The following is a 24,986-nucleotide window of genomic DNA, read 5'->3' as shown; positions in this document are numbered from 1 at the left end:
GGAAAGGGTTATTGCTTATTGCTGGGGTAACAATGACAAGAACTGCAAGCAAACTAGGGGGAAATCCCTTCTTTTCTGCCTTCCAGTCTCCCTCTAATGCCCTTTATTGGTAGAATCTAGTGAGGTACCAGGAGACATAGGAAAAATGTAGTTTGCAGAGCCCATGCCATAGCATCACAGAGGAAAGTATAGCAGGGTGAATTTGGAGTTGAGAGACAAGAAAAACTAGTACCATATTAACATTGTGCTAAATTAGTAAGAATGGCCCAAATTAAGAAAATGCTACCTTATAAACTCTTACAGATTTTAGGTCCACTTGAAAAGAACCTCAAGACACCATGTCATATCAATTTTCTGCTCCACCATGATTAGAGTCTTTTTCAGGGTTTAGGAGTACCTTTACTGAAGCTCATGCATATATTTGGCACAGAATCATAGAAAGGGCATTTCTGGAAGAGGCATGTACAACTAAGAATAAGTAGACTGACCCTCCCTAATGTTAGGTGTCCCGCCATCAGGTACAAAATGGAATGGATTAAGTAGGGCTGGCAAGAACCCAGTCTTCTCCCTACCTCCATTTCTTATGCATTCCTTAATGTGACCATAGCAAGGGGAAGACCAATTTCCTGATCTAACCTTGTAGAACCACCACTGCCATTGAAAACCCAGCCTCTTTCCTTGTTCCCTCTATCTTGCCTCAACTCAAGCTCCCTTACTCCAGCCCTATCACCTCTAATGCAAGTAGATGACAAAACAGGACTTGGTATTCAGTATTTCACTGTAAGTTTACCATTCACAAATGAAGATTTTTGAATATTGAAGGATTTTTGTTGAACATTTGCAGAATATTGAACATTATTCTACTTTTTCAACTCTAGGACTGTAGATCTGAAAGGGGCCATTTCTTCAAGGTTTGTGTTCTTTAGTGATAAAGTTAACATTTTCCTTCTTTCACAATTACTTTTTGTTAATAACAGTAAAGACACCAATGATCTTTCACATATTTAATATTTGCATTTGGATATATTAGGCTAGAATAAATAAGTCTGCATCTGCATATATTAGTTATATATTCTACAGCACTCTGTCAATTATACAACACAAAAAACATTTATAGGTGAACATTTAAATGGCAGTGTACATATAATAATTGAACATTAACAAGATAATCAGGTATTCATTTAATGGGAGAGTCTAGTATTTCTTGATAATCCTGCCTTTTAAAATTTCTCCAGTAAAGTTTATAGCCAGCAAGGACAAAAACACTAATCATAATGATTACCCCTCCAAAGACATCATAGACACTAGGAAATATGTGTAACACTAGAAGCTGCAAGACCATAGCTACTACAATTTCTAGGTGTTGTACTGTACTGACCAAAGCTGGATGGAATTTGTCCAACGCGTAATAAACACCTAAGAATGCAGCAGTAGAACAGATGCATATAGCAATCAGATAACTCCAGGTTTCTCCATCTAATGGGATGATGGGTTCTTGAAGAACGAACATAGTAGATACTCCCCAGACTGTCCCAGTCCAACCAAAGGTAAACAGGGCAGTCCACATGCTGATCTTCTCCCGAATGGATCTGTATACTATCATGGAAAGAGCAGTGGTCAGTCCAGCCATCACAGTCATGGTGTACCCAAAGGCTTCTTTCCAGGTATTTAACAAAGAGTTGTCTTCATCAACAATGTTGGGAATCATGATAAGACAAACACCTAATATGCTGCAAACAACTGTAGCCATGTCAACATAAGCCAGTTTCTCATCCACCAGTAAAAAAGCCAAAATGGCACTGAAAACTGTGGTTGTGGCCCTCCACATAGTGGTCCCATTGCTGGGAGGAACTATTGAAAAAGATGTATAAGCACAGGTGATAGAAATGACATTGCATACACCATAAAAGAAGAGTCGTAATCTGTAGCCACTGGGTCCAAAGGGGGCCTCCTGATAGTAACATACAACTAATACAGATAAGACCTGTAAGACAGAACGGATAAAAATCAGTTCTAGAGATGGAACTTTAGAACGGTCAGAAACAAGCCTAGTGATAAGAGCTACACATCCATGAGCCAAAGCAGATCCAAGCAATACTATCCACATTTTTCTAGATTGAAAAATATTTTTTTCTGCAAAACTCTGGAATTGTCCAATCTCCTTGGCCATTGGGTCTTCAGTTGGTAAAGATCGGGTATCCATGGTTCCAAAGAAAGTTCTTCCTTTTCTTTTCATCTCACTCAGCAGGCCTTTCTTTGGATTCTCTTCCATAAAATTTCCATAATCTTCATTGATTTCTTCATATCCATCATCCCCAGGCTGAGGACAATGGGAAGTATATTTCACCATCACTGTGTTGGGATGTATTTTCACCCGTTTTTTAACTGGGTATTTTTTGGAGGGAGAAATATCCATTTCTTCAGATAATCAAGTCTATTTTTTAAAAAAGAGAGATAAATTTATAAATGCATTCAATTGAAAACTTAGTTTTAATTAAACTTAATTAAATTTAGTTTAATTTGTAATATAATCATATGTATCAATTCAGTGATAGAAAGTAGAGATTATAACAGAAGCCTTAAAGTCATAGGAACTGGTGACCTGGCAATACACCTTACATGTATGAAGCCTATGAAACTGCCTACCCTCTTTTCACTCTATCTCAAATCTGCCCCTAGCTCTCATTTTGCTGCCTCTTTGTCTCATTCACCTATAGTTCCTACCTTTACTTCACCAACTATTTTTCCATCTTTCCATTCCCATCTGTCCCCCCCATTCAACAAGAAAAACACAAAAATAAATAACAACTTAGATTATACCTTTCCTTCTCATTGTGTCTTTATTTCTATGCTATAAATACGAATGAATAAGTTGAAAGACTTTTGTATCATCAATTCTTTATAATACCATATTTAGCCTTATTTAATAAGTTACAGTAATTTTTTACATTTAACTGGATTCCCATAAATTTTCAGATATATAAATACACTTAATTAGACAATACATTTCAAAAATGAATTTAGTAAAACTCATGCATTGTTGGTGAGAACATAAACTACAACTTTTCTTGGGCAATATATATTAAGATTTCAGTAAGCATTTGCACAGTGCTGACATACAATAAACACTCTATAAATGTTAGCCATAATTTTGGCTTTCTTTCACCTATATATATCTGTTATGAAATACTGGGTATCTCTTATAATGTTATTCTTTCTTTTATACCTCTTTTTGTTCATTACATTCTTGTTCTTTCTTCATTTCTCTTCCTTCCATTTTTCCTTCTTTCAAATAATAAATTTTTTTCCTTCCCAATGTTTCCTCCCTCCTCCCCTCAAAAAAAAAAAGAGAGAACAATTAAGCTTTCTTGTACAGGTCTTTGGTTCTCCAGTCAAATCCAGGTGGGTTTTTTGGGGGGGTTTTTTTTTTTTTTTTGGCCCGCATGACATATTCCCTATTTCTTGCCAAAAATTCATCTGTTTCAGAATCTTAAACCAAGGTCCAGAAATCATATCCCATTTTGTTCTTTGACACCATCTGGATAGCCAACTGTTAATTCCTATATACTTTTTTCTCTTCTAAGGACACCACACTGAATTGGAAGAGGTCATTTTAAAAAAACACTACCTGGGCCTCCAAACCCTTCAGTTTCCTAACCTGGTCCTCCCATTTGCAATCCTTCTATTTCCAAATTTACCCAGACATTTCCCTTTCAAATCTTGACTTCAGTTTTGATAATCACAAACTAATGTTGTGATCTCCCAAATAGATTTTCCTTCCACTAACTTCCTCATTTATATTGTCGATATCACCATTTTTCCAGATCCCCAAGCTACACACCAAGGAATTCTACCATCCCACATCAATTTGTGGGAAACAATCTTATTGTTTCTTTGAATCTTGAAATGTTTCTTAGATCTCCCCTTTACCCTACAATTCCATGGTTAGCTTGGTATTTCAGGATTAGGCTACTGTGAATTCCTATCTGGAGTACTGCAACAGCGTCCTAGTCCTGAAAAATCCATATATAATACCATTATCACATGGATCTATCTTTAAAATTTAAAAATAATAACGTAGCTCAGACTTTCCCATTCAAGAACCTACGTGATGTCCAAAGGACTACCTCGTTGAATCTCAACTCCCCTGCCTCGCCCTCAATACCCTGCCTAATGTAGACCCAATCAGTACTCAGCTCCTTAACAACACACACACTTCGCTCTGATCAGTCCAGTGCCCTCCCTGTCTTCCCTTCACGCAAGTACACATCATTTCCCTACGCCTTCTCGCTGGTTTCCCCTCTGCTCCAACTTTCCACACACTGATAAGCTTTTAAGGCCCATTTCTGTCTCTTAGAAACAGGCCATCTCTGACCTTTCTATAGCGTCATTTTCTCCTTCCTTGTATGGACATCTGTAGTCGTCTCGTATTCCCATTTGAGTGAACATGGCAAGAAAACATATCTTTTTTATATAAAAATCCCCACAGCCCACGTTAGATACATAGCAAACATTTGGTAAGTGGTCAGAAGCTTATTAAAGAAGAACATGGATGTCCGCTGAGGCTCACAGTCTTTACAGGTCCAAGTATGTGCCAAGCTACGTGTTCCACATTTTATAATGGGCTGATTGTGCAGCCTCAACTCCGTAGGGTTTTATTTGTCTCCAGTCACTGCACCAAAATTTGCTATGTCAAATCTCCTTTCCCTTCTGGCCAGCAAGTATCTTAACAATATCTCCAACAGATTCCATAACTTCTCACTTGCTATCCATTGCTAAAATATTATCTTATATCCATTCAAAGCTTCCCTCTTCCCCAGTGCAGGCTAGAATTGTAGCTTCTGTTGAATACGGAGAGGATATGTTCTGCTGTTTTACACCTCCCATTCTCTTTCTTTGAAGGGGATGGGGGGACATTGTCCTCCTCTGGAAAAATGCCTCTCTCTCTCTTCTAAGGTCTGGAAAATACACTAGAGAGTGTATTGGCACACGGAAGAAGGAAGAGGAAAGGGACAAATGTCTCATATACTGGCTGCAGTTGTGTGATGGTTTTTTGATGTATAAACTTAGCTAAACTGAACTACAGTCCCCAGTGACTCATTCAAACACCAGTCTGGGTGCTTATGTGAAGGAATTTTGCAGAAGTCATAAAAAGTCCTTGAGCAGTTGACTATAAGTTCATCAAAGGAAGGTTATCCTGGGTGGGCCTGACCTAATCAGACAAGCCCTTTCAAAGGGAGCTTAGCCCTGAGCTCAGCGATTCCAAACAACTCATGCCCCTGAGCTGCCAGCCTTTTGAGGACCTTTCTTTCCTTCCTGCCTACAGACAAGCTTTAGCCTGTGCTCATGGGGTTTCAACCTGTTTGGGCTCTTCCCTTCCCAGCTGCCTACCCTGCATATCCAGTCCCCTCAATTTCATAAACCAATTCCTTGTAATAAACTCTTCCTGGTTCTGCATCTCAGGCTGATCCCTGGCTCTGGTATATGGTAACATTCTCTCAGTGTTGCTGTTTCTCTGTTAAATCTGATAGATCATTGATTTCCTCTGTGTTGCAAGCATCCAAACACAGGCTTTGCCTGGTAAAATCTGTAAGGCCTCCACAGTCCACAAATCTCTGAAGTGACAGAGGCTCCTGCCCTGGGGCATAGGGCCACAGACTTTTGCTGCCCGGTCTTCCTGTCTTGTGGACAGCTCTCTTCAGCAGGCACCTACAGTATTCACTTGGCCCCAGGAAACTCCTGTATCCTTGTTACTCCAAAAAGTGAGTGTACAGGCTGCTCACTGATGGCCCTTCTCTCCAATTTTTTCTTTTTTCTTTTTGCTCAAGCAAGCAAAGGGCAAATTAAAATCTGCTAAGCAAACTTCCAATTGGGTAATGAGAAACACACCCAGTCTTCTCAAGTAACGATCTGGTAACCTTTGTCCTCAGTTGACTTCAAGGGCATCCTTCTCCCCTGCCTCATAAGGAAAGAGAATAATATTAGCCTTAGACCAAAGACCCATGACTGACCATACAATCCCTGTGACAGGTTGTGTTTTCCAAAGATGACCACTAACCTAGTATCACCCATCTGTGTTGGTTTTGTTTTGTTCTTTAGATAATGTGAATTTAACATTATTAAATAGAAAAGCAAAGTCTATGTCCCCTTCTATTGAAAATAGGTGTGACTGTTTCAAGGAACACAGCACAGTGGAAGTGATGCAATATGACTTCTGAGGCTAAGTCATAAAAGGTGATTTACCTTCCACCTTCCTAGCTGGACACTTGTGCTTGGAACCCTGAACAGTCAGGTAAGCAATCATATTTGCAGATGACACGATTCTATATTCAGAAAATCCTGAGAAATCCACAACAACACAACAGTGGGGTCCAGAACCTGGCTTATCTTGCTCATACCAGAACAGGGCATAAAAACCTAGTACTCCAAGATCTGAAGGGAGGAGGGGGGTACAGCCCAACAGCTGATCACTACTTTTGATTCACTACTTCCGGTAACTGGGGGCCCAGCTCTGAGGACAGCCATTATTCCAACCTGGCCTGGATAAATGCAGCAGAGAAGACTTAAAGACAATGCACTTCCTCAGAACTGCAGAGGACACTTGAAGAGCTGCACTTGCTGGGCAGGTGCCAAGTCAAGAGAGCACAGCTTCAGGGAGCCATAGAAGAATCCCCTGACACTCTTCCTGCCCACTCTCAGTCACTCCCAAGGGCAGGAGCTGGCCAGCACTCTCTTTGTGAGTACTTGGCCTTGTTCTGGCTGGGAAATACCAACCTGGGAAGCTCCTCTCCAGTGGGCATGGACCTCTGTCCCAGAATTGGCCCTTTAGGCAAAAGCAACTAGAAACAACAAAAGCAGTGTAAGAAACAATTGCAGTGGATAGCCTAAGGGGAGGTCTTGCTTGCTTTGAGTTCTGTGGTGGAACACCCCTGACAGGGAGAAGGTGTGCTTCCTGGAAAGCAGAGGGGACATTCAAACTCTTGTGAACATGGGAACTCCCGAGGCCATTAGCAAGCACATTCCAGGACAAGACACAGAGCAAAAACGATAGGGAGGGGAGGAAATGTGGCTCAAGCAGCTAAGCACCTGCCTCCCACATGGGAGGTCCTAGGTTTGGTTACCACTGCCTCCTAAAGAAGACAAACGACAGACAACAAGTAGACATCAAGCAAGACAATGAGCAAATAACAAGCAAACAATAGCTGATAATGAGCAAAAAAACCCCAAAACAAGCAGGGAGTAGATGTGGGGCAAGCAGTTGAGTGCCTGCTTCCCACATGAGAGGTCTCAGGTTCAGTTCCTGATGTTTCCTAAAGAAAAACAGGCAACAAGCAAAAACAGATGGGGAGCCATTTCGGGAGGCAGAAGTGGAGATAGGGAGGACCCTACAATTTGCACTGCCCTTGGCCCGACCTTCAAGATAGGACAGCTGAACTCTGAAGGAGAGCACCAGCCAACCCAAAATCAATTTGCAAATGCTGTGAAAGGTGTTTTTCACTTACATATGCTTTGTTTTATTATCTACTGACAATCAAGATAATCTCTGCCATATCATAACCAAGATACAAACTCAAGAAACAGACATATCAGGAATAGGTCCGAGAGTTAACATTTTAAAATATTAAGCTATACAATATGCAATAAGAGATTACAAGACAAAGAAACAGGAAATGATGGCCCATCCAGAGGAAATGGATAAAAATCCAGAAAACATCAACAAATAAGACCAGATTGGAGACATAAAGGGCAAAGACTTAAAAAAAAACCAACTTCAATATGTTCAAGGAGATGAAAGAAAATACAGAGAAAGAACTAAAGGATATGAGGAAAACAGTGAGTGAACAATATGAGAATCTCATTAAAGAGATAGAAATTTTAAAAAGAAACCAGACAACGACTCTAGTTGAAGATGACAATTGAAATGAAAAATTCCCAGGAGGGCTTCAACAGCAAATTGAGGCAGGCAGAAGAAAGAATCAGTGGACTAGAGGCAAGATAATGAGTCAGACTGTGGAGCAGAAAGAAAAGGGAATAATAAAGGCAAAAATATCCTGAAATCTGTGGGATACCATCAAACACCAATATACTCGTTATGAGAGTCCTAGAAAGAGAAGAAAGAGAGAAAGAGAAGAAAGGAAAAGAAAGAGAACATTCAAAGAAATAATGACAAAAATTCCCAAACTTAACGAAAGATCTGAGTATATGCATCCAAGAAATCCAGAGAACACCAAACAGGATAAACATGAAGAGAAATATGCCCTGTTACATACTTATCTGTTGAATGCAAAGGACAAGGAGAGAGATCTGAAAACTGCAAGTGAAAAGCCTGTATTATGTACAAGGGAGTCCCAGTTAGATTGAATGCCAATTTCTCATGAGAAACTCTTCCAAAAGTTTGAAGAGGAGTGTGGCAGTTTGATATTGTTTATGAATTCAAAAAAATAGATATTGGATTATGTTTATAAACTGGTCTGTCCCTCTGGGCATATTAGATTATATTGGATTCAGAGGTTTCACTTTTACTTGGTTAAATTATGATTAAGGCTTTGATTGTACCATAACAGCAGGACTTTACATCCCCGCCCCCTTGATTGGCGGGGACTCACAAGAAACCACACGGCAGAGAAGGGAGATTGGAGTTTTGATATTGGAGCCCAGGAAGTAACACACAGGAGAAAACACAAAGGAATAGAGACAGCTCCTTAGACGCAGCAGAAGCCCCAGGGAGAGAGACAGAGCCATTCACCTAATAGTCTACAGCTGGCCTTGTGGAGAGAGCAGGGCAGCTGAGCCAGGAGAGAAGCAAGTCCTGGAAGAGAGGAACCCAGGAAGCCTGAACCCTTGCAGACGTCGGCAGTCATCTTGCCCCAACACTTGGCAACAGACTTTGGTAAGGGAAGTAACTTATGCTTTATCCCAAATAAATACCCTTTATAAAAGCCTTTAGAGTTCTGGTATTTTGCATCAGCACCCTTTGGCTGACTAATACAAGCAGGGAAACACTACCTAACTCATTCTATGAAGCTAACATCAAGATACTACAAGAAAAGAATATTACAGACCAATATATGTTATAAATATAGATGCAAAATCCCTCAACAAAATACTAGCAAACTGAATCCAATAGCACATTAAAAGAATTATATACCATGATCAAGTGGAGTTATCCCAGATATGCAAGGGTGGTTCAACATAAGAAAATCAATTAACATTATATACCACATTAACAGAACGGAGGGGAAAATCACATGATCATTTCAAATGATGCAGAAAAGGCATTTGACAAAACTCTGTACCACTTCTTAATAAAAACACTTAGAAAACTAGGAATAGAAGGAAACTTCCTCAATATCATAAGGCACATTTATGAAAAACCCACAGCTAACATCAAACTTAATGGTGAAAGACTGAAAGCTTTCCCTCTAAGATCAGGGACAAGATAAGGATGCCCACTGTCACCACTGTTTTCCAACATTGTGCTAGAAGTCTAGCCAGAGCAATTAGACAAGAAAAAGAAATAAAAGGCATCCAAATTGGAAAAGAAGCACAACTTTCCCTATTTATAGATGACATGATTTTATATAGAAAATCCTGAAAAATCCACAATAAAGCTCCAAGAGCTAATAAATGAATTCAGCAAAGCGGTGGGATACGAGATCAACATATAAAAATCAGTAGTTTCCAAATCAGTAGTTCTTAACACTGTCTACACATTAGAATCACTTGAGAAATTTTAAGGTAATAACAACGTCTTGATCCCCTCTTCAGAGTAATTAAATCAGAAAATCTGAGGGTATATTACCTGTAGTTCTTTAAAGCTCTTCAAGTGATTCTAATGAATAGCTGACATTGAGAAATACATATATGTGCAGAAGTCAGGAGATTATGGCCTGCAAACAAGTTTTTTGTTTTTGTTTTTGTAAATAAAATTTTATTGGAACACAGCCATGCCCATATGTTTACAAATTAGTTTTGGCTACTTTCACTCTACAGTGGCAGAGTTAAGTGGTTGTGACAGAGGCCATATGCCCAAAAAAGCCTAAAATATTTACTATGTGGGCCTTTAAAGAAATAGTTTGCCAACCCCTGGTAGAGAGGGAACAAGTCCAGTTATCTGTTGAAAAAACATAGGAGAAAATAAAAGCTGCTGCTAAAGCTGAAAAGAAGTAAAACTGTTTTAAAGACTATTAAAAAAAAGTGTCTCTACACACTAATAATGAACAATCAAAAGAAAAACTCAAGAAAAAATTCCATTTACAACAGAAAATAAAAGCATCAGATATCTAGGAATAAATCTAACCAAGGATAAAAAGGACTTGAACACAGAAAACTGCAAAACATTGCTAAGAAAAATCAAAGAAGACCTAAATAAAAGGAAGGACATTGTGTTCATGGATTGGAAGACTAAATATTGATATCAATTCTACCCAAAGTGATTTACAGATTCAACATAATTCCAATCAAAATTCCAACAACCTTCTCTGCAGAAACAGAAAAGCGAATCATCAAATTTATATGGAAGGGTAAGGGCTCCAAAATGACCAAAAAGTCTCGAAAAAAAAGAATGAAATGGGGGGCATGACTTTCCAATCTTAAAACTTATCACAAAACCACAGTAATCAGTCCTGGTATTGGCACAAAGACAAACAGAATTTTACCTAATTTTAATGAGAATCATTGCAATATTTTACCAGAGGTTTCCAAAAGATATTCTCTTTTGAAGCTAAGGTAATTTATTTTATTCCTACTTACCAGGAATGGCTGCTGAATCTTAGTAAATGTATTTTCTACATCATTTAAGACTATCTTAGAATGTTTACCTTTTGTTTTAAATACAATAAATTGCTAAATTTTATAGTGTTGGCCCATTTTGCAATATTGAGATAAATATTTTTAATCATGCATTATTATTCAATTATAAAGATTAATACCATAATAAAATACTTATTTGAATTCTAAAGAAAAATGACAGACATAGAGATGAATGTAATAGAATTGATAGTTCAGAAATCAACCCTCATACTATATGGCCATGTGATTTTTGACAAAGGTCAAAGACCACTCAGTTTTGAAAAAATAGTCTCTTCAAGAAATGGTAAAGGGAAAAGTGGATCTCCATATGCAAAATAATGGAGGTGGACTTCTACCTCACACCATATACAAAAATCAACTCAAAAGGACTCAAATACCTAAACATAAGAGCCAGAACTATAAAACTCCTAGGAGAAAACATTGGGAAGCACCTTTAGGATCTTTTATTAGGCAATGATTTCTTAGACTTTACATCCAAGCAACAAAAGAAAAAATAGGTAAATGGGAACTCAACAAAATTAAAAACATTTGTGCATCAAAGGACTTTATCATGAAAGTAAAATGACAGCCTACATAATGGGAAAAACTATTTAGAAACCACATATCTGATAAGGATTTGATATTCAGAATAAATAAAGAAATCATTCAACTCAACAACAAAATGACCAACAACCCAATTTTAAAAATGGGCAAACAGGGAAGTGGACTTGGCCCAGTGGTTAGGGCATCCGCATACCACATGGGAGGTCCGCGGTTCAAACCCCGGGCCTCCTTGACCCATGTGGAGCTGGCCCATGTGCAGTGCTGATGCGCGCAAGGAGTGCCCTGCCACACAGGGGTTTCCCCTGCTGGTAGGGAAGCCCCATGCACAAGGAATGCGCCCCGTAAGGAGAGCCACCCAGTGCGAAAGAAAGTGCAGCCTGCCCAAGAATGGTGCCGCCCACACGGAGAGCTGACACCCAAGATGATGCAACAAAAAGAAACACAGATTCCTGGTGCCACTGATAAGGATGGAAGTGGTCACAGAAGAACACACAGTGAATGGGCACAGAGAGCAGACAACTGGGGCGGGGGGAGAAATAAATAAAAAATAAAAAAATAAAAATGGGCAAACCACTTAAATAGACATTACTCCAAAGAAGATTTAGAAATGGCCAGAAAGCACATGAAAAGATGTTCAGCATCACCAGCCATTAGGGAAATGCAAATCACAACCACAATGAGATACCATTTCACACCCACTAGAATGGCTATTATTTATAAAACAGAAAACTGTTAAGTGTTAGAGAGGACATGGAGAAACACTCATTCATTGCTGGTGGGAATGTAAAATGGTGCAGTCATGGAAGACAGTTTGTGGTTCCTCAGAAAGTGAAGTATAGAATTTTCATGTGACTTGGCAATTCCACTTCTAGGTATATAACCAGACATTTGCATACCAATCAATGTTCATAGTGGAATTATTCACAGTTGCCAAAAGATAGAAGCAATCCAGGTGTCCATCATCAGATGCATGCATAAACAAAAGGCGGTCTATAAACACAATGGAACACTATTCCATCATAAAAAGGAATGCAGTTCTGATACATGTGACAACATGGATGAACCCTAAGGACATCACACTGAGTGAAATAAGGCAGACACCAAAGGATAAATATGGCATACTCTCACTGTTATGAAATAATTAGAAAAAGCCAACTCATAGAGTCAGAATCTTAAATACAGGTTATAGGTGATGACTTGTTTATAGGGAGTAGGGAGTTAAGCTTAAAATGTACAGAGTTTCTGTTTGAGGTAATGGACCATGTTGATGGTAGTAAAACACTGTGAATGTAATTAACAGCACAGCATTTTATACTTGAACATGGTTAAAAGGGGAAATTTTAACCATGAGTGTCCGCCCGTGTGGAGAGCTGACACAGCAAGATGACGCAACAAATAAAAAGAGACACAGAGAGACAATAAGAGACGCAACAGACCAGAGAGCTGAGGTGGTATAAGAGAATGATCCCTCTCTCTCACTCTGGAAGGTCCCAGGATCGGTTCCCGGAGCCTCCTATGAGAATACAAGCAGACACAAAGGAATACACAGTGAATGGACATGGAGAGCAGACAGTAGAGAGAGGGGGGAGAAATAAATAAATAAATCTTAAAAAAAATTTATAACAAATATACCACACCAATGCAAGGCATTGTACAGTGAGTATGGGAACCCTGTATTTTATGCACGATTTATCTGTAAATCCACAACTTCTCTAACAAAAAAAATTAATTGTGTAGGATTTCAACCAGATAGATATATAAGAACCTACCATGGGCAAATTCAAGAGAAGGAAAAAAATAAAAGATGACACACTCAGTCTCATGGTCTGCTATGGTAAACCAATTAGATAGTATCTCTATAAAAATATAAAAAGAAATTTTTGGAGTAGCATACTTCAAAAAGCCTGGACTAAGTTATTCTAAATCAGATATTTTACTTAGGACAGACAAACATGTAATGGAAGAACTTGCATATGTCAATAAAAATATCACTCATATTGCTTGACAAAGAACAGTCCATCTCTATCTCTCTTAGGGAAACAAGATAAGGCACGTAATTATTTCGCCCTTGTAAGTCTTAAAACCACCTTGCAAGGGACTCTCAGAAAGGGACCAAGAAGTCAGGAAAGTCCTTGCCTGAGCCAGAGATCATGAGAACATTTTCAGCATTCTAAGAGAAACGATCAGAATTAGGACAGAGCAAGTGGAAAACAAATAGAATAAGTAAAGAAAGCTAAAGATAATGGTTCTAAAATCGAGTGAAACCAGAAGGAAAGATGGGAGAAGTAGATCATACCACCCCCATCTTACACTTGTCAAGACATTGTGCTCAGCCCTTCATATGGGTTAACTCAGCTTTGAGCGGAAGTGAAACCATAGCAGGTTTTGAGTGGGAGCAGTGGAGAGGGATAGCCAACTAAAAACTCTGAATAGGTTAAGGGCCTATCTTACTTTGCTCTAACCTCAAGGGAAGTAAAAAAGAAATATACATTTTAGGAGACGAATTCAATAGAGATTTATTTCCTTCTTCTGTGAAGGGTAGGAGGCCCTGTGGAAGAGGACAATAAGGCTCTGTTGTTGAAGTGAATTTGTTTCAAGGTTTTGTCAAGAACCTTGTTATGGGGGGTGGGGAGTGGGGTATATGGGAACCTCTTATTTTTTTAATGCAACATTTTGTGAGATCTATGTATCTTTAAAAAAAAAAAAAGATAATAAAAGATAAAAATAAGAACCTTGCTGTGTAGTATCTAAACTTCTTCTGGCGTCCCACCCTTCTGTCTCTCTTTCTTCTGCCCAGTCCCCTCCCTCTTTCCCCACTTACCCTCCTCAACTTTACCCGTCTCCCACAAATACAGCCCTCTCTGACATTCTAGCCCAGAAGTAGCCACCACGTATTCTTGCAAATGATCTCAGGAAAAATAATATTTATTTCATTACCTTAAATGACAAAGCATTATTGCTATCAGAATCACATTCTTCTTTCAGAACAGAAGGAACTGTTTTCACTTCCTGAAGCTAGAAGTTCATTGACAGGAAACAGGGCTGATGATGGCAAAGTATCTGTACCAAAAGCTGAAAGCCGGAGAAAAGCCCCAACCACTTGCTCTCCCTTTCAAAACCCTGAGAATCCATCCCCAAAACCTGGCTCCTGCGGCTGCAGCGTGGCACACCGGTTCACTCCTCTGAGCCTTTGCCCTGTGCCGCTGGGTATTTAGCTCGGCCTCCTTTTATCATTTTATTCTCTTTATGTGTATGGCATTGCTAAGTTTTAAAAAGTAGCCGTTCCTCCAGTGTGTGTGTTGGAGTAGGGGTGGGGGTTAGGCAATGGTATTTTTGAACCCTGGATTTGAACTCTAGCTACAGCATTTACTGAATACGTGCCCTTGCATAACTTATTTAATCTGCCTCTTTGCCTCATTCCTCTTTTATAAAATCGTATAATGATTTGTACGTTCATTAAATCAGCATCTGGCATCCAGCAAGTGCTTAATAAATGTCGGCTCTTTTTCCCATCATTCTGCCTGCCTGGAGTGACCCGGGCCGCCCCTTCCTCCCGGTCTAAACGGATAGCTCATATTGGTGCTTCAGGAGCCTGCCTGAGGGTCACCGCCCCCTCTGTACAGTCTTCCTGGGCCTCCCCTTCTTTTTGCCCACATTGTCCCTGCATTCATTTGTTTACATCCTTGTCTTTACCAACAAACCGTACCCTTCTCGATAGCAGAGGTCCTCACCGTTATAGCCTCAGTCCCTGGAACACACTGTCACTCAGTACGTGTTTGCTGAACGGATTTGAAAACAAAGAGGGAGACACGGAAAAGAACGGGGAACCAGGTTAAGCCTACTGACACCCCAGCAGGATCTGTCAGGCCCAAATATTTGGCCCAAATGTTCAGCAGAACCGCTGCCTTCTTCCGCTAGCCTCATCCCATGCCTGGAAAGCCCTTAAACGTGCCGTGCTCTTTCGTGCCTTCAGTTTTCACATATGCTGTTGCTGCTTTATGAAATGCTCTTTTCCTGATTTTTTTTACCTGGTTAATTCCTTCTCATTCATCAAGGTCCCGATTAAATACCAGCTTCTCTGGAAAACTTCCTAAGCCTACCTTCCACTGCAAATCAGAGCTGGATGCCCCACCCCAGTGCTTTCCTGGCACCTTCTGCTATAGAAGTTATCACATTGGATTAACAACCGTGCTTTTATTTGCTTTTCTCTTCTGCTAGAACAAGTGAGGGTTTTAAGAGCAGAGAACACATATCGCTGATTTTTCTATCTGCAGCACCTTAGCCCAGTGCCCGGCTTGAGGTGGACATTCAATAAGTGTTTGCTGAATGAATGAAAGGACCATTTCAAAAATGAAGCCAATTTTCTTAACAACAAAAATAGAAGTAATAGAAATAAATGATTTAAATGCAAGTAAAGTAGCTAGGGAGACTTATCCATTTAAATACTTCCTTAAATCTAAAATCCTTCCTAATGCTTCGAGAATAATAAAACATCAGGATTTGCAGTTTGGTTATTAAGAGAATGTGTCCATTTAGCTTCTCTACCTCTGGCTCTACTTCTGCTGCTAGGTCTCCCAGATTGTCTTTGATATTAAATTCCCCAGGCATAACTGGAACTGTTCCTTAACTAACTAGAATCTGCTTTTTGCAATTAAGTCATTTGCAATCAATTAGGAAGGGTGCTGGAGAGACCTGTCATTCAACACCTCCGGGCTGAATTTCAGCTCCTATTTCCCTGCTTGCTGGCACCCACCTCCCAGTTAGGTCCCATCAAGTGAGTGGGGCCCCAGCCTCAGGTTCTGCCTCAGGGTCCAGCAGGCAGTATTTACCATCGCTAGAGCTCCACATTAAAAAAACAAAAACAGAAAACACAACTTCTTGTTTATTCCTATTACAAAGGCAAGAAATGATTATTATGAAAAATTCAGAAATGTGAGTGAGAAAAAAATTCATAATCCTATCACCCAGAGGTAGGGATTGAGCCTTTCAGGCCTTTTTCTATTTGTGTACATATTTTCTTTTCAAAACCGGTGTCAAGCTGTACGTTCTACATGGTAACGTCCTTGTTTTACTTACCAATACATAGGGAATATTTTTCCATGGCCTTAAATATTCTACATCATCCTTTTTAATAACCACTTAATAGAGAGCCAGCAGTGGACTTTGGACACAACAGGTCACTCATTAACTTCAGGCCTCTGAGAGCTGAAAGGCAGATGGAATGACCACTGCTACCGGCTCTTTACCATCGGGCAGACAGATCCATAACCACTTCAGGAAGAGCCACACGAGTGAAAAGGAACAGGTGACTTTGAAGTTTCCCCCTTAAAAGCAAATGAAGAAATGGTTCTTGAAGGCCAGGGGAAGGTTGTGAATTAACAAATAGGAGAGAAATTGGTGCCTTCGTGTTTGCCTTCGTGAAGAAAAACTGGTTGAGACTAAAAGTGAACTAAAGTGTGTCTTCATTAATGTTTTGTGTGCTTGTTTAGAATCAATAGATTGTTTGGTATTCAAAAGATTTGAGGCAACTATTCAATTAGAATTTTTTTTTAAGATTTATTTTTTATTTATTTCTCTCCCCTTCCCTCCCCCCGTTGTCTGCTCTCTGTGTCCATTCGCTGTGTGTTCTCCTGTGACTGCTTGCATTCTTGTCAGTGGCACTGGGAATCTGTATCTCTTTTTGTTGCAGCATCTTGCTACATCAGCTCTCCGTGTGCAGCGCCACTCCTGGGCAGGCTGTGCTTTTTTCGTGCAGGGAAGTTCTCCTTACAGGGCGCACTCCTTGTGCGTGGGGCTCCCCTACATGGGGGACACCCCTGCGTGGCAGGGCACTCCTTGCGCGCATCAGCACTGCGTGTGGGCCAGCTCCACACGGGTCAGGAGGCCTGCGGTTTGAACCCTGGACCTTCCATGTGGTAGGCAGATGCTCTATCAGTTGAGCCACATCCACTTCCCCAATTAGAATTTAAAAATGAAATAACAGGAAGCATCAAGCCCAGACACTCCCAAATGTCTTCTTTCTGATTATTTGGTCTTCAACGTGGCTCTAGAACTTCTAATTGCAATGATAGCTACAAATGTTAAGCAATTTCTTGTGCCAGGCATTATACCAAGCAAAACTTACTTAAAATTCAACACAACTCTGTGAAGTATGTATCACAATCACCATTTTACAGATAAGGAAATAGGTTTTGAGGGGTCAGGTGACTTGCCAGTTAGGGAGTGACACAGACAGTTTACGGTGGAGTCATGTCTATTTTCTTCTTAAACCCAAGCTCTTTCTTCTATGCCACCCTGCAAAGCAGTCACTTAGGATAGGCAGAAAAATGCACCCCCACACACCCCTCCAGATTTCCGGTCCTAATCCCCGGAATTTATGAATGTTACTTTAGATGGCAAAGGGGAGGTAAGGTGGCAGATGGAATCAAGGTTGCCAATCACCTACCTTAAAAGAGTGAGATTATCCTGGATTATCTGGGTGGGGCCAATATAACCAGAAGGTCCTTAGACAGGAAAAGAACGAGGCAGGAAATAGTCAGAGAAGCAAGGTGAGAGCACTGCCATGTGAGAACCCAACCTGTTGTTTGTAGATGGACGGGATTCACAAGCCAAGGGATGTGGGCAGCCTCTAGATTAAGCTGGAAAAGGCCAGGAAATGGGTTCTCCCCGAGAGCCTCCAAAAAGGAATGCACCTTACTAACACTTTGGTTTTAACCCAGTGATACCCATGTCAGAAGTATAGCACTATAAGGGGATACATTCCTATTGTTAAGCCACCACATTTTTGATAATTTGCTATAGCAGCAAATAGAAATCAAATATACCATCATCCTGTGGATGTGTGAATATAAGATTTGCATTCTTCCTCAGACAGCAGACCCATATACACTTTGTGTGCACACTTCCTATACACAAACCCAGGATTTTCCTTAGAAAATAATTCTTTTTCTTTTTAAGTACCTAGGAAAGTTTTGGATGAGACTGAAAGTTCTGGGTCAAGTGACATGGACGAGATGATTTAAACCCAATACAATAAATACTTGCTGGCACGTCTGCCCCATGTGATCCCATTTGAAATTCTCCTTTTTTTTCAAGATTTGTTTTTTCTCCCCCCACCCCACCCCTATGCCCCTGTTGTTTGAGCTCACTGTCTGCTTTCCATGTCTGTCTGCTGTGTGTGCATCTTCTTTTTAGGAGGCACTAGGAACCAAACCCAGGGCCTCCCCTGTGGGAGGAAGGCACCTAATCGCTTGAGCCACCTCCACTCCCAAGAAATTCTGCTTTTAAAACCCACATCCTCATGGGTCATCTAGAAAAAGCAAATTGTAAAATCTCTCCCAATAGCTGAGTGACCAGCTTCCTAGATGTAGTTATTGCAGGTTAAATCAGAACATTGGCTGAATGCCATCAAAAGGACTTTGGATTAATAACCCAGAGCTGTACAGCAGGTCTAACCAATTCTGTATACAGGAGGGCTGAATTTGAATTCTGGCTCTATCACCTTTTACCTGTACATACATCACCTAACCTTTCTAAACCTCATCTGTACAATGGACTATTACCAATTCGGATAAGTTATTAATAAGGATTTAATGAAATGATGAATCAAGAGCACCTAACACAAAGCCTAGGCACATAGCAGGTACTAAATAAATACTAGCTTTCTTCTTTCCTCTTAGTCAAATACTGTGGAGAGTTTGTCATTAGCACAAAGGCAGATGCTTATTTCCCTCTCTGCTCTGTTTCTATAGCAAGAAGGCTTGCATGTAGTTTATTCAGTCGCTATACCAACATTTTAGATTAGGAATTTTTTACAAGGATAAAACCATAGATTCTAGGAAGTTTGCCTGAAGACCCTACCTGCAGCCTGCTCCTCCAGCCCTTCCAATGATTTTAGAAAATTTGATTCCCTCTATTTCTTTCTGTCTGACAGAGCTAGAGTGATTTTTGTTACCTGCAACCAAAACTTATGTGGCAGCTTGAACTCGTACCCCAGCTTGGACATGCTTTTGGTCTTGATCCACATTCTTGGGCCCAAGATGTTACCTCGAGTAAAGGATGGCTCAACTGAATCAGGTTGGGCTTTAATCCACATTACTGGAGTCCTTTACAGGCAGAGTGAAAGTCAGACGAAGAAAGAAGCTGCTACGGGCATGGCCAAGTGACAGAAAAGCCGAAGACTAAAATAGCTGGCGGCCAGCCGCAGAACTGCTGCAATCTCCCGGGAGAAAGCATTGCCCTGCCCACGCCTCGATTTTGAACTTCTCCTAACCTCAAAACCATGAGCTGATAGATTCTTTTTGTTTAAGACAACCCATTGCATGGTATTTGTGTTAGCAGCCAGGAAACTACAACGCCCTGGTCAGAGCCACAGATACACTGGCATACCATATAATTTTTAAAACTGCATCCCATCAGTCAAGAAACTTCTCCTTCCTACTCTACTTTAAGCAACATTATTTTAATAAAGATTCCAATAAAGCATTGATATTTTGAAATTTATGGGTAGAGTATTCTTTCACATATGCCTGTCTAATGATCAAAGACTGAAGATAATACTGACGGTCGCACCTAATAGCTTTAAATTACTGTTAACTGCTTTCTTGATGAAGTAGAAGAGTGTACTAAAGCGATTTATAGTAAACAATTTGCCTTCGTTTTTCTTCTTATGTGTTATTGTTTTAAGAGAATAAGGTATAATTTATCAAGAGGTTAGAATAGCTATTTAAAGGATGCCAGCCAGCATTGGTTGGTAGTCTTGGATAATAGCACAAGATTTCCCTAAATATGGGTAGATGGCATTTATTGAGCTTATACTAAAGGAACACATGACAACTGAGGTCAATAAGAACTTAGGACCACAAATAAGGACAGAGTCTGAATAATTCCTTCGAGTAATGTTTGGCAAGTAATTTTATGTGATTACTGGTAGTTCTCTGGAAACACAGTTATCAAGGCAAATTGTTTTTTTATAACTCTCTTGCCTACTCTGTCCCTTCTTCCAAACACATTGACTCAAATCTTCATCTAGGACAAATTTCAGGCCAAATCCACTCAGACCTCTGAATATTAAAGTGCTCCTTCTGAGAAGACTGAGAGCCACAGAGAGGACAGAAGTCACCACAGTACAAGTCCACCTCCTCCCACACACGTGCCGGGCAGGACAAGTCACACTTCTCGAGTTCTGTGACTTGAGCACCACCCAAGGCAGCTCCTTCAATCTGCCACGTGCGCTCCTTCAACATATTTGGCATCATGTAAAGGGAGCGCTCTGAGCTATGATCTCACTGGTGGTCTGTGAGTTCCACAAAGGGCAAGAGAGGTCCTACTCATGTTTGTGTTCCTGGCACACAGAGCACATTTTAAAAATGCTGATTGAACATTTGAATAAATATCCAGCCCTGAACTGCATTCTACAACTGCTTCTTTTTTTTTATTTTTTAATTTACTTCTCTCCCCTTCTCCCCTGCCCATTGTCTGCTTTATGTGTCCATTCACTGTGCGTTCTTTCTGTGTCTGCTTGTATTCTTGTCAGCGGCACCGGGAATCTGGTCCCTTTTTCTGTTGCGTCATCTTGTCGCATCAGCTCTCCGTGTGTGCAGCACCACTCCTGGGCAGGCTGTGCTTTTTTCACATGGGGCAGCTCTCCTGACAGGGTGCACTCCTTGCATATGGGGCTCCCCTATGCGGGGGACACCCCTGCGTGGCACAGCACTCCTTGCGCACATCAGCACTGCGCGTGGGCCAGCTCACCATATGGGTCAGGAGGTCCTGGGCTTGAACCCTGGACCTCCCATGTGGTAGGCAGATGCTCTATCTGTTGAGCCAAATCCACTTCCCTACAACTGCTTTTTGAATTTTGTCCCGCTCTGCTATCAGCTGTTACCATCCTCGGCTCTGCTAGTCACTCCCCCATTTCTGTCCTGTCTCACCTTTGAGACTGTCCTCACACTGTTATCTTTGCCACTCTGTTACAAGTCTGATTCTCCATACAGGGGACACTGGCTCCAGATCCCTGAGGGACCCTTTTCCCAGTCTTGCCAGCTCCTGGACTCTATCTTGGCCCCATGCTATCCTATGACTGCCAGGATGACCCAGCCAAGACTCACATGGGAGAGGGGTCAGCATCTCCTAAAAATTCTTAAATTGAGAGAACTTTTATTTGCGCTACATCATTGAAGAACTTTCAGTGCAAAAACAGAAGAGTCCTTGAACCCCAATCCTCACACCTCCTTGTCTTCTGAAGCAAATCCTGAACCACTCCACATGGAAGAAATAAGAAAGTGGCAATTAAATTGGGCTGAACCAAATGGGCTCAGTCTGGTATTGAATATTTGGAAAAGTCAAAAAAAAATTGGTTGTCTTTTTTTTTTAACCATTTTTTCCATTTCAAAATGTTTGGGGGAAGTAGATGTGGCTCAAGTGATAGAGCTTCCACCTACCATATGGGAGGACCTGGGTTTGATCCCTGGGGCCTCCTGGTGAAAAAGAAGAAGAGAAAGCATGCCTGCACAGTGAGCCAGTGCCCGGGCGAGTGCCCATTTGGTAAGCACAAGTGCCCACATGGCGAGCCAGTGTCCTCATAAGTGAGTCACGCAGCAAGATGATGACACAACAAAAGAGAGACAAGGGGAGAGTCAGGGTGAAGCACAGCAGAAACCAGGAACTGAGGTGGCCAATTGACAGGGAACCTCTCTCCACATCAGGAGTCTCCAGGATCAAACCCTGGTGAATCCTAGAGGAGAGAAAATGAGAAGAGAAAACAACACAGACAGCAAAAACAGCAGGGGGGGGGAGGAATACATAAATAAATAAATCATAAAAAGTAATGCGGTGTAGCAGTGCTCCAAAATGTATTCACCCAATGCAATGAATGTGCCACAATGATGAAAGAGGTAGTTGATGTGGGAGGAGTGGGGGGGTTAGACAGTGGGGTATATGGGAACCTCATATTTTTTAATGTAACATTTTGTGTGATCTATGTATCTTTTAAAAAACAAAAAAAAATTTGCTAAAATGAATACAGTTACTAGAAAATTAGTGATTTTAAAAAATGTTTGGGGCATAGAATAAAACATAATAAAATATACTGGAATCAAAAGTTTCTAAAATCATGAATATATACTTGAATGAATTCATTTAAGAACAAATATCACCATTATTAGAAGTAGCTTTAAGAAATATGGAAAGTGTCTTATTTATTTCAAAATACTTCAAAGTATTCATGTGAATATTTACCAGAAGTATTATATTCTTTAAATCCCATATTAAAATGATTGCTTTATTACTTAGTATTTTTTATGTATACTAGCCACAGGTGATTATCTTCCACATTTTAGATTTAAAGAGACATAATTTTATACTGGACTTTAAATTGGCTATTCACTGGCATTTTTTTCCCCACACAATTACATGGTGGTAACTGTTAGGTATTTGTCCTAAAAATATTATTTTGGGGGTTCTTTAGGATAAATTCTGATCTTCATATCCACATTGTTGACTAGTAGGGAACTGAAATTTGACTCAAAAATTAGTAGAGTATGAAATCTATCCCTCTATCCAGGAGCTTCTTGTTCCTGAGAAAAAAACAATTGACTCTGAGAGTCTGAGGCACAGGCAACCTTGTCACATTCTGGAACCTGATTTCAGTGGTCTTACTTTGGTAGTCCACACTTTAAATAGGAGGCAGCTCTGTAATACTGTGGCAAGGGCTGGCTTTTGTTTCCATAGCCACTCACTGCACTTCCTGGCTCTGCAGCTATCTTACAGTGTATCTTCTTTGCTCAGGAGAGCCAGAGCAGGAAGGTGGGTGCATCAGTCTAACTCCATCATCATCACTGTACCTTGGTGGTGACGGCCTCTGTAAGCATGACTCCCTGCAGTGCTAACAGATGCGCAGCAGCACCCAAACTGGATGATGGGTTGCTCCTTTCATACTAGAAGAGATTCGGAGCACACTGGGCTGAGTGATGATATCCTTGGCATGTTAGCCCAAATTGGCTCAAGAGTGGGATATGTAGGGGAGAAAGAGTCCTTATGCTGGGCTGGAAAGCAAAAACTGACCTAGAGAGTGAGAGAGTTGCTTTGCAGGACCGGGCTAGGTGAATTAGGGGACGTGGCCAGCAGGGTTGGGGATGACGCCTGCAGAGCTGAACTAGAAAAGGCAACAGCTGCTGGATTCCAGAATGGGCCAGACTGGGAGGAGCAAGGTACAGGTATAAGGAAACTAAGAAGGGTTGGAGTGAACTGGACCATGAGAGAATGGTAGAAAGGCCTTAGGATTTTGCTGGGCTGTGCTAATCTGAGTTATAGAAGGGGAGAAAAGTACACCCAATGGACATGGAGTTGAGGAGAGGTAAAGGGAGTGGTCTGATGGCGGGATAGGGTGAGGCAGGCAAGTGGGAAGGGATACATCCAACAGGAGGGCTAGCCCAAGTGTGAGCTGGAGACTCAGGTGACTGTTGTAGAGCAGAAAGTTGGACAAGGGATAGCTAGGAGCTTTCCTCCGTGCAGAACCTGCTGGGAGTCCACGACTGGCTCTTGAAGAGACAGGACTGAGGAAAAGGAAGGAATTAAGTGAGAACAGAAGGTCTGAAGAAGGGCAGGAGGGATGGAAGTCATCGGTCTGATTGGAGTCAGCTAGCTACGCAGTCTTACCATCAGTCTGGAAGCACTTAGGCGTGTTTACTGTGTAGACAAAACCTAAATGAGAGGCTGGGCTACTCTCTCCTCTGTGGTGGTTAATGACTTCAGTAGCCTGGAATGAACCGTGCATACCAGGAAAGGAAAAGGTTAATAACTAAGGCTGGAAAAAAATAGCCTTTTTTATGTGACAGTTTCCAAACAAGCAGGTTGATTTGGCTTGTGTGAAGGCAATGATGCCTGATTTGGAGCAGAGCAATTTATGTTGTGCCGTTTAAAAATCCATCCTGGCACACTGTGATGAATGTGTTGGCTGGCAGTTAAGTACTTGCTGGAATGCAAGAGTCTTTCACCGTCTATAATTGACACTTACTCTTCCAGGAAAGAGCCTTTCTAATCTCTGAAGCAGGGGATTTATCAATTTGTAAAAATATGCCATTCTCGATGAACCCAGTTATCATCTATCACTTTCCTACTGTCCTTTCAAAAAAAAAAAAAAAAAAACAAGCGAACAGTACAATCAGTTTGCAGTGAATCGGCACCTGTAAGTAAATTCAGCTGTGCTGGGGGAATCTGTCAAGGACGGCAGGGAGCCACTGCTGGAAGGGGGAGGGGCGGAAATAAATGATCCTTTTTTATTTCCACTATCTTTTTTTTGTATGTGAATTACGTAAAAGGCTAATTAAACGTGAAGCAGACTACTGCTCAAATATGCTTGTTCGAGTTGTACTTCTTGGTTGCTTATTAGCTACCTAACTCTCATGAGAGAACAAATAGCCCAACTGGGTTCAAAGAAGACTGCTAATCCCTGAGGATATGTACCAGGCCGGAACAAAAAAGGAACACCCCAGGATCAACAGACTCTACTCTCACGTCCCTAAACTCTACACGTAGCACCTGCTCACACTCCATTCTACTCATGCTGCTGTTTATCCATGAGAAAGCCAAGCCTGAAATCCCTCTTGGGGTCAAGGCTTATAGAAATGGGT

The 24,986-nt window shown here is 40.9% G+C and overlaps 1 protein-coding gene across 4 annotated transcripts in view; it reads right to left on the bottom strand.

The window, feature by feature from the left end:
- Positions 1 to 989: 989 nt before the first annotated feature.
- Positions 990 to 24,986, bottom strand: part of SLC35G2 (solute carrier family 35 member G2) — a 40,567-nt gene continuing 16,570 nt past the window's right edge. For 3 of the 4 annotated variants that reach the window (XM_058295006.2, XM_058295005.2, XM_058295008.2), the window contains one exon: positions 990 to 2,434. In XM_058295006.2, the coding sequence (XP_058150989.1) occupies positions 1,178 to 2,416 (1,239 nt within the window). In that variant the 5' untranslated portion in view covers positions 2,417 to 2,434 and the 3' untranslated portion in view covers positions 990 to 1,177. Of the gene's footprint in view, positions 2,435 to 3,226; positions 6,119 to 24,986 lie in introns of those variants that run through there. The other variant, XM_058295009.2, reaches the window with a different exon arrangement.

The sequence above is a fragment of the Dasypus novemcinctus genome, chromosome 4 (genome assembly GCF_030445035.2).
Source record: "Dasypus novemcinctus isolate mDasNov1 chromosome 4, mDasNov1.1.hap2, whole genome shotgun sequence".
NCBI classification, from domain to species: domain Eukaryota; kingdom Metazoa; phylum Chordata; class Mammalia; order Cingulata; family Dasypodidae; genus Dasypus; species Dasypus novemcinctus.
Note: the sequence above shows the minus strand (reverse complement) of the source record. Positions and strands in the feature narration are given on the sequence as shown.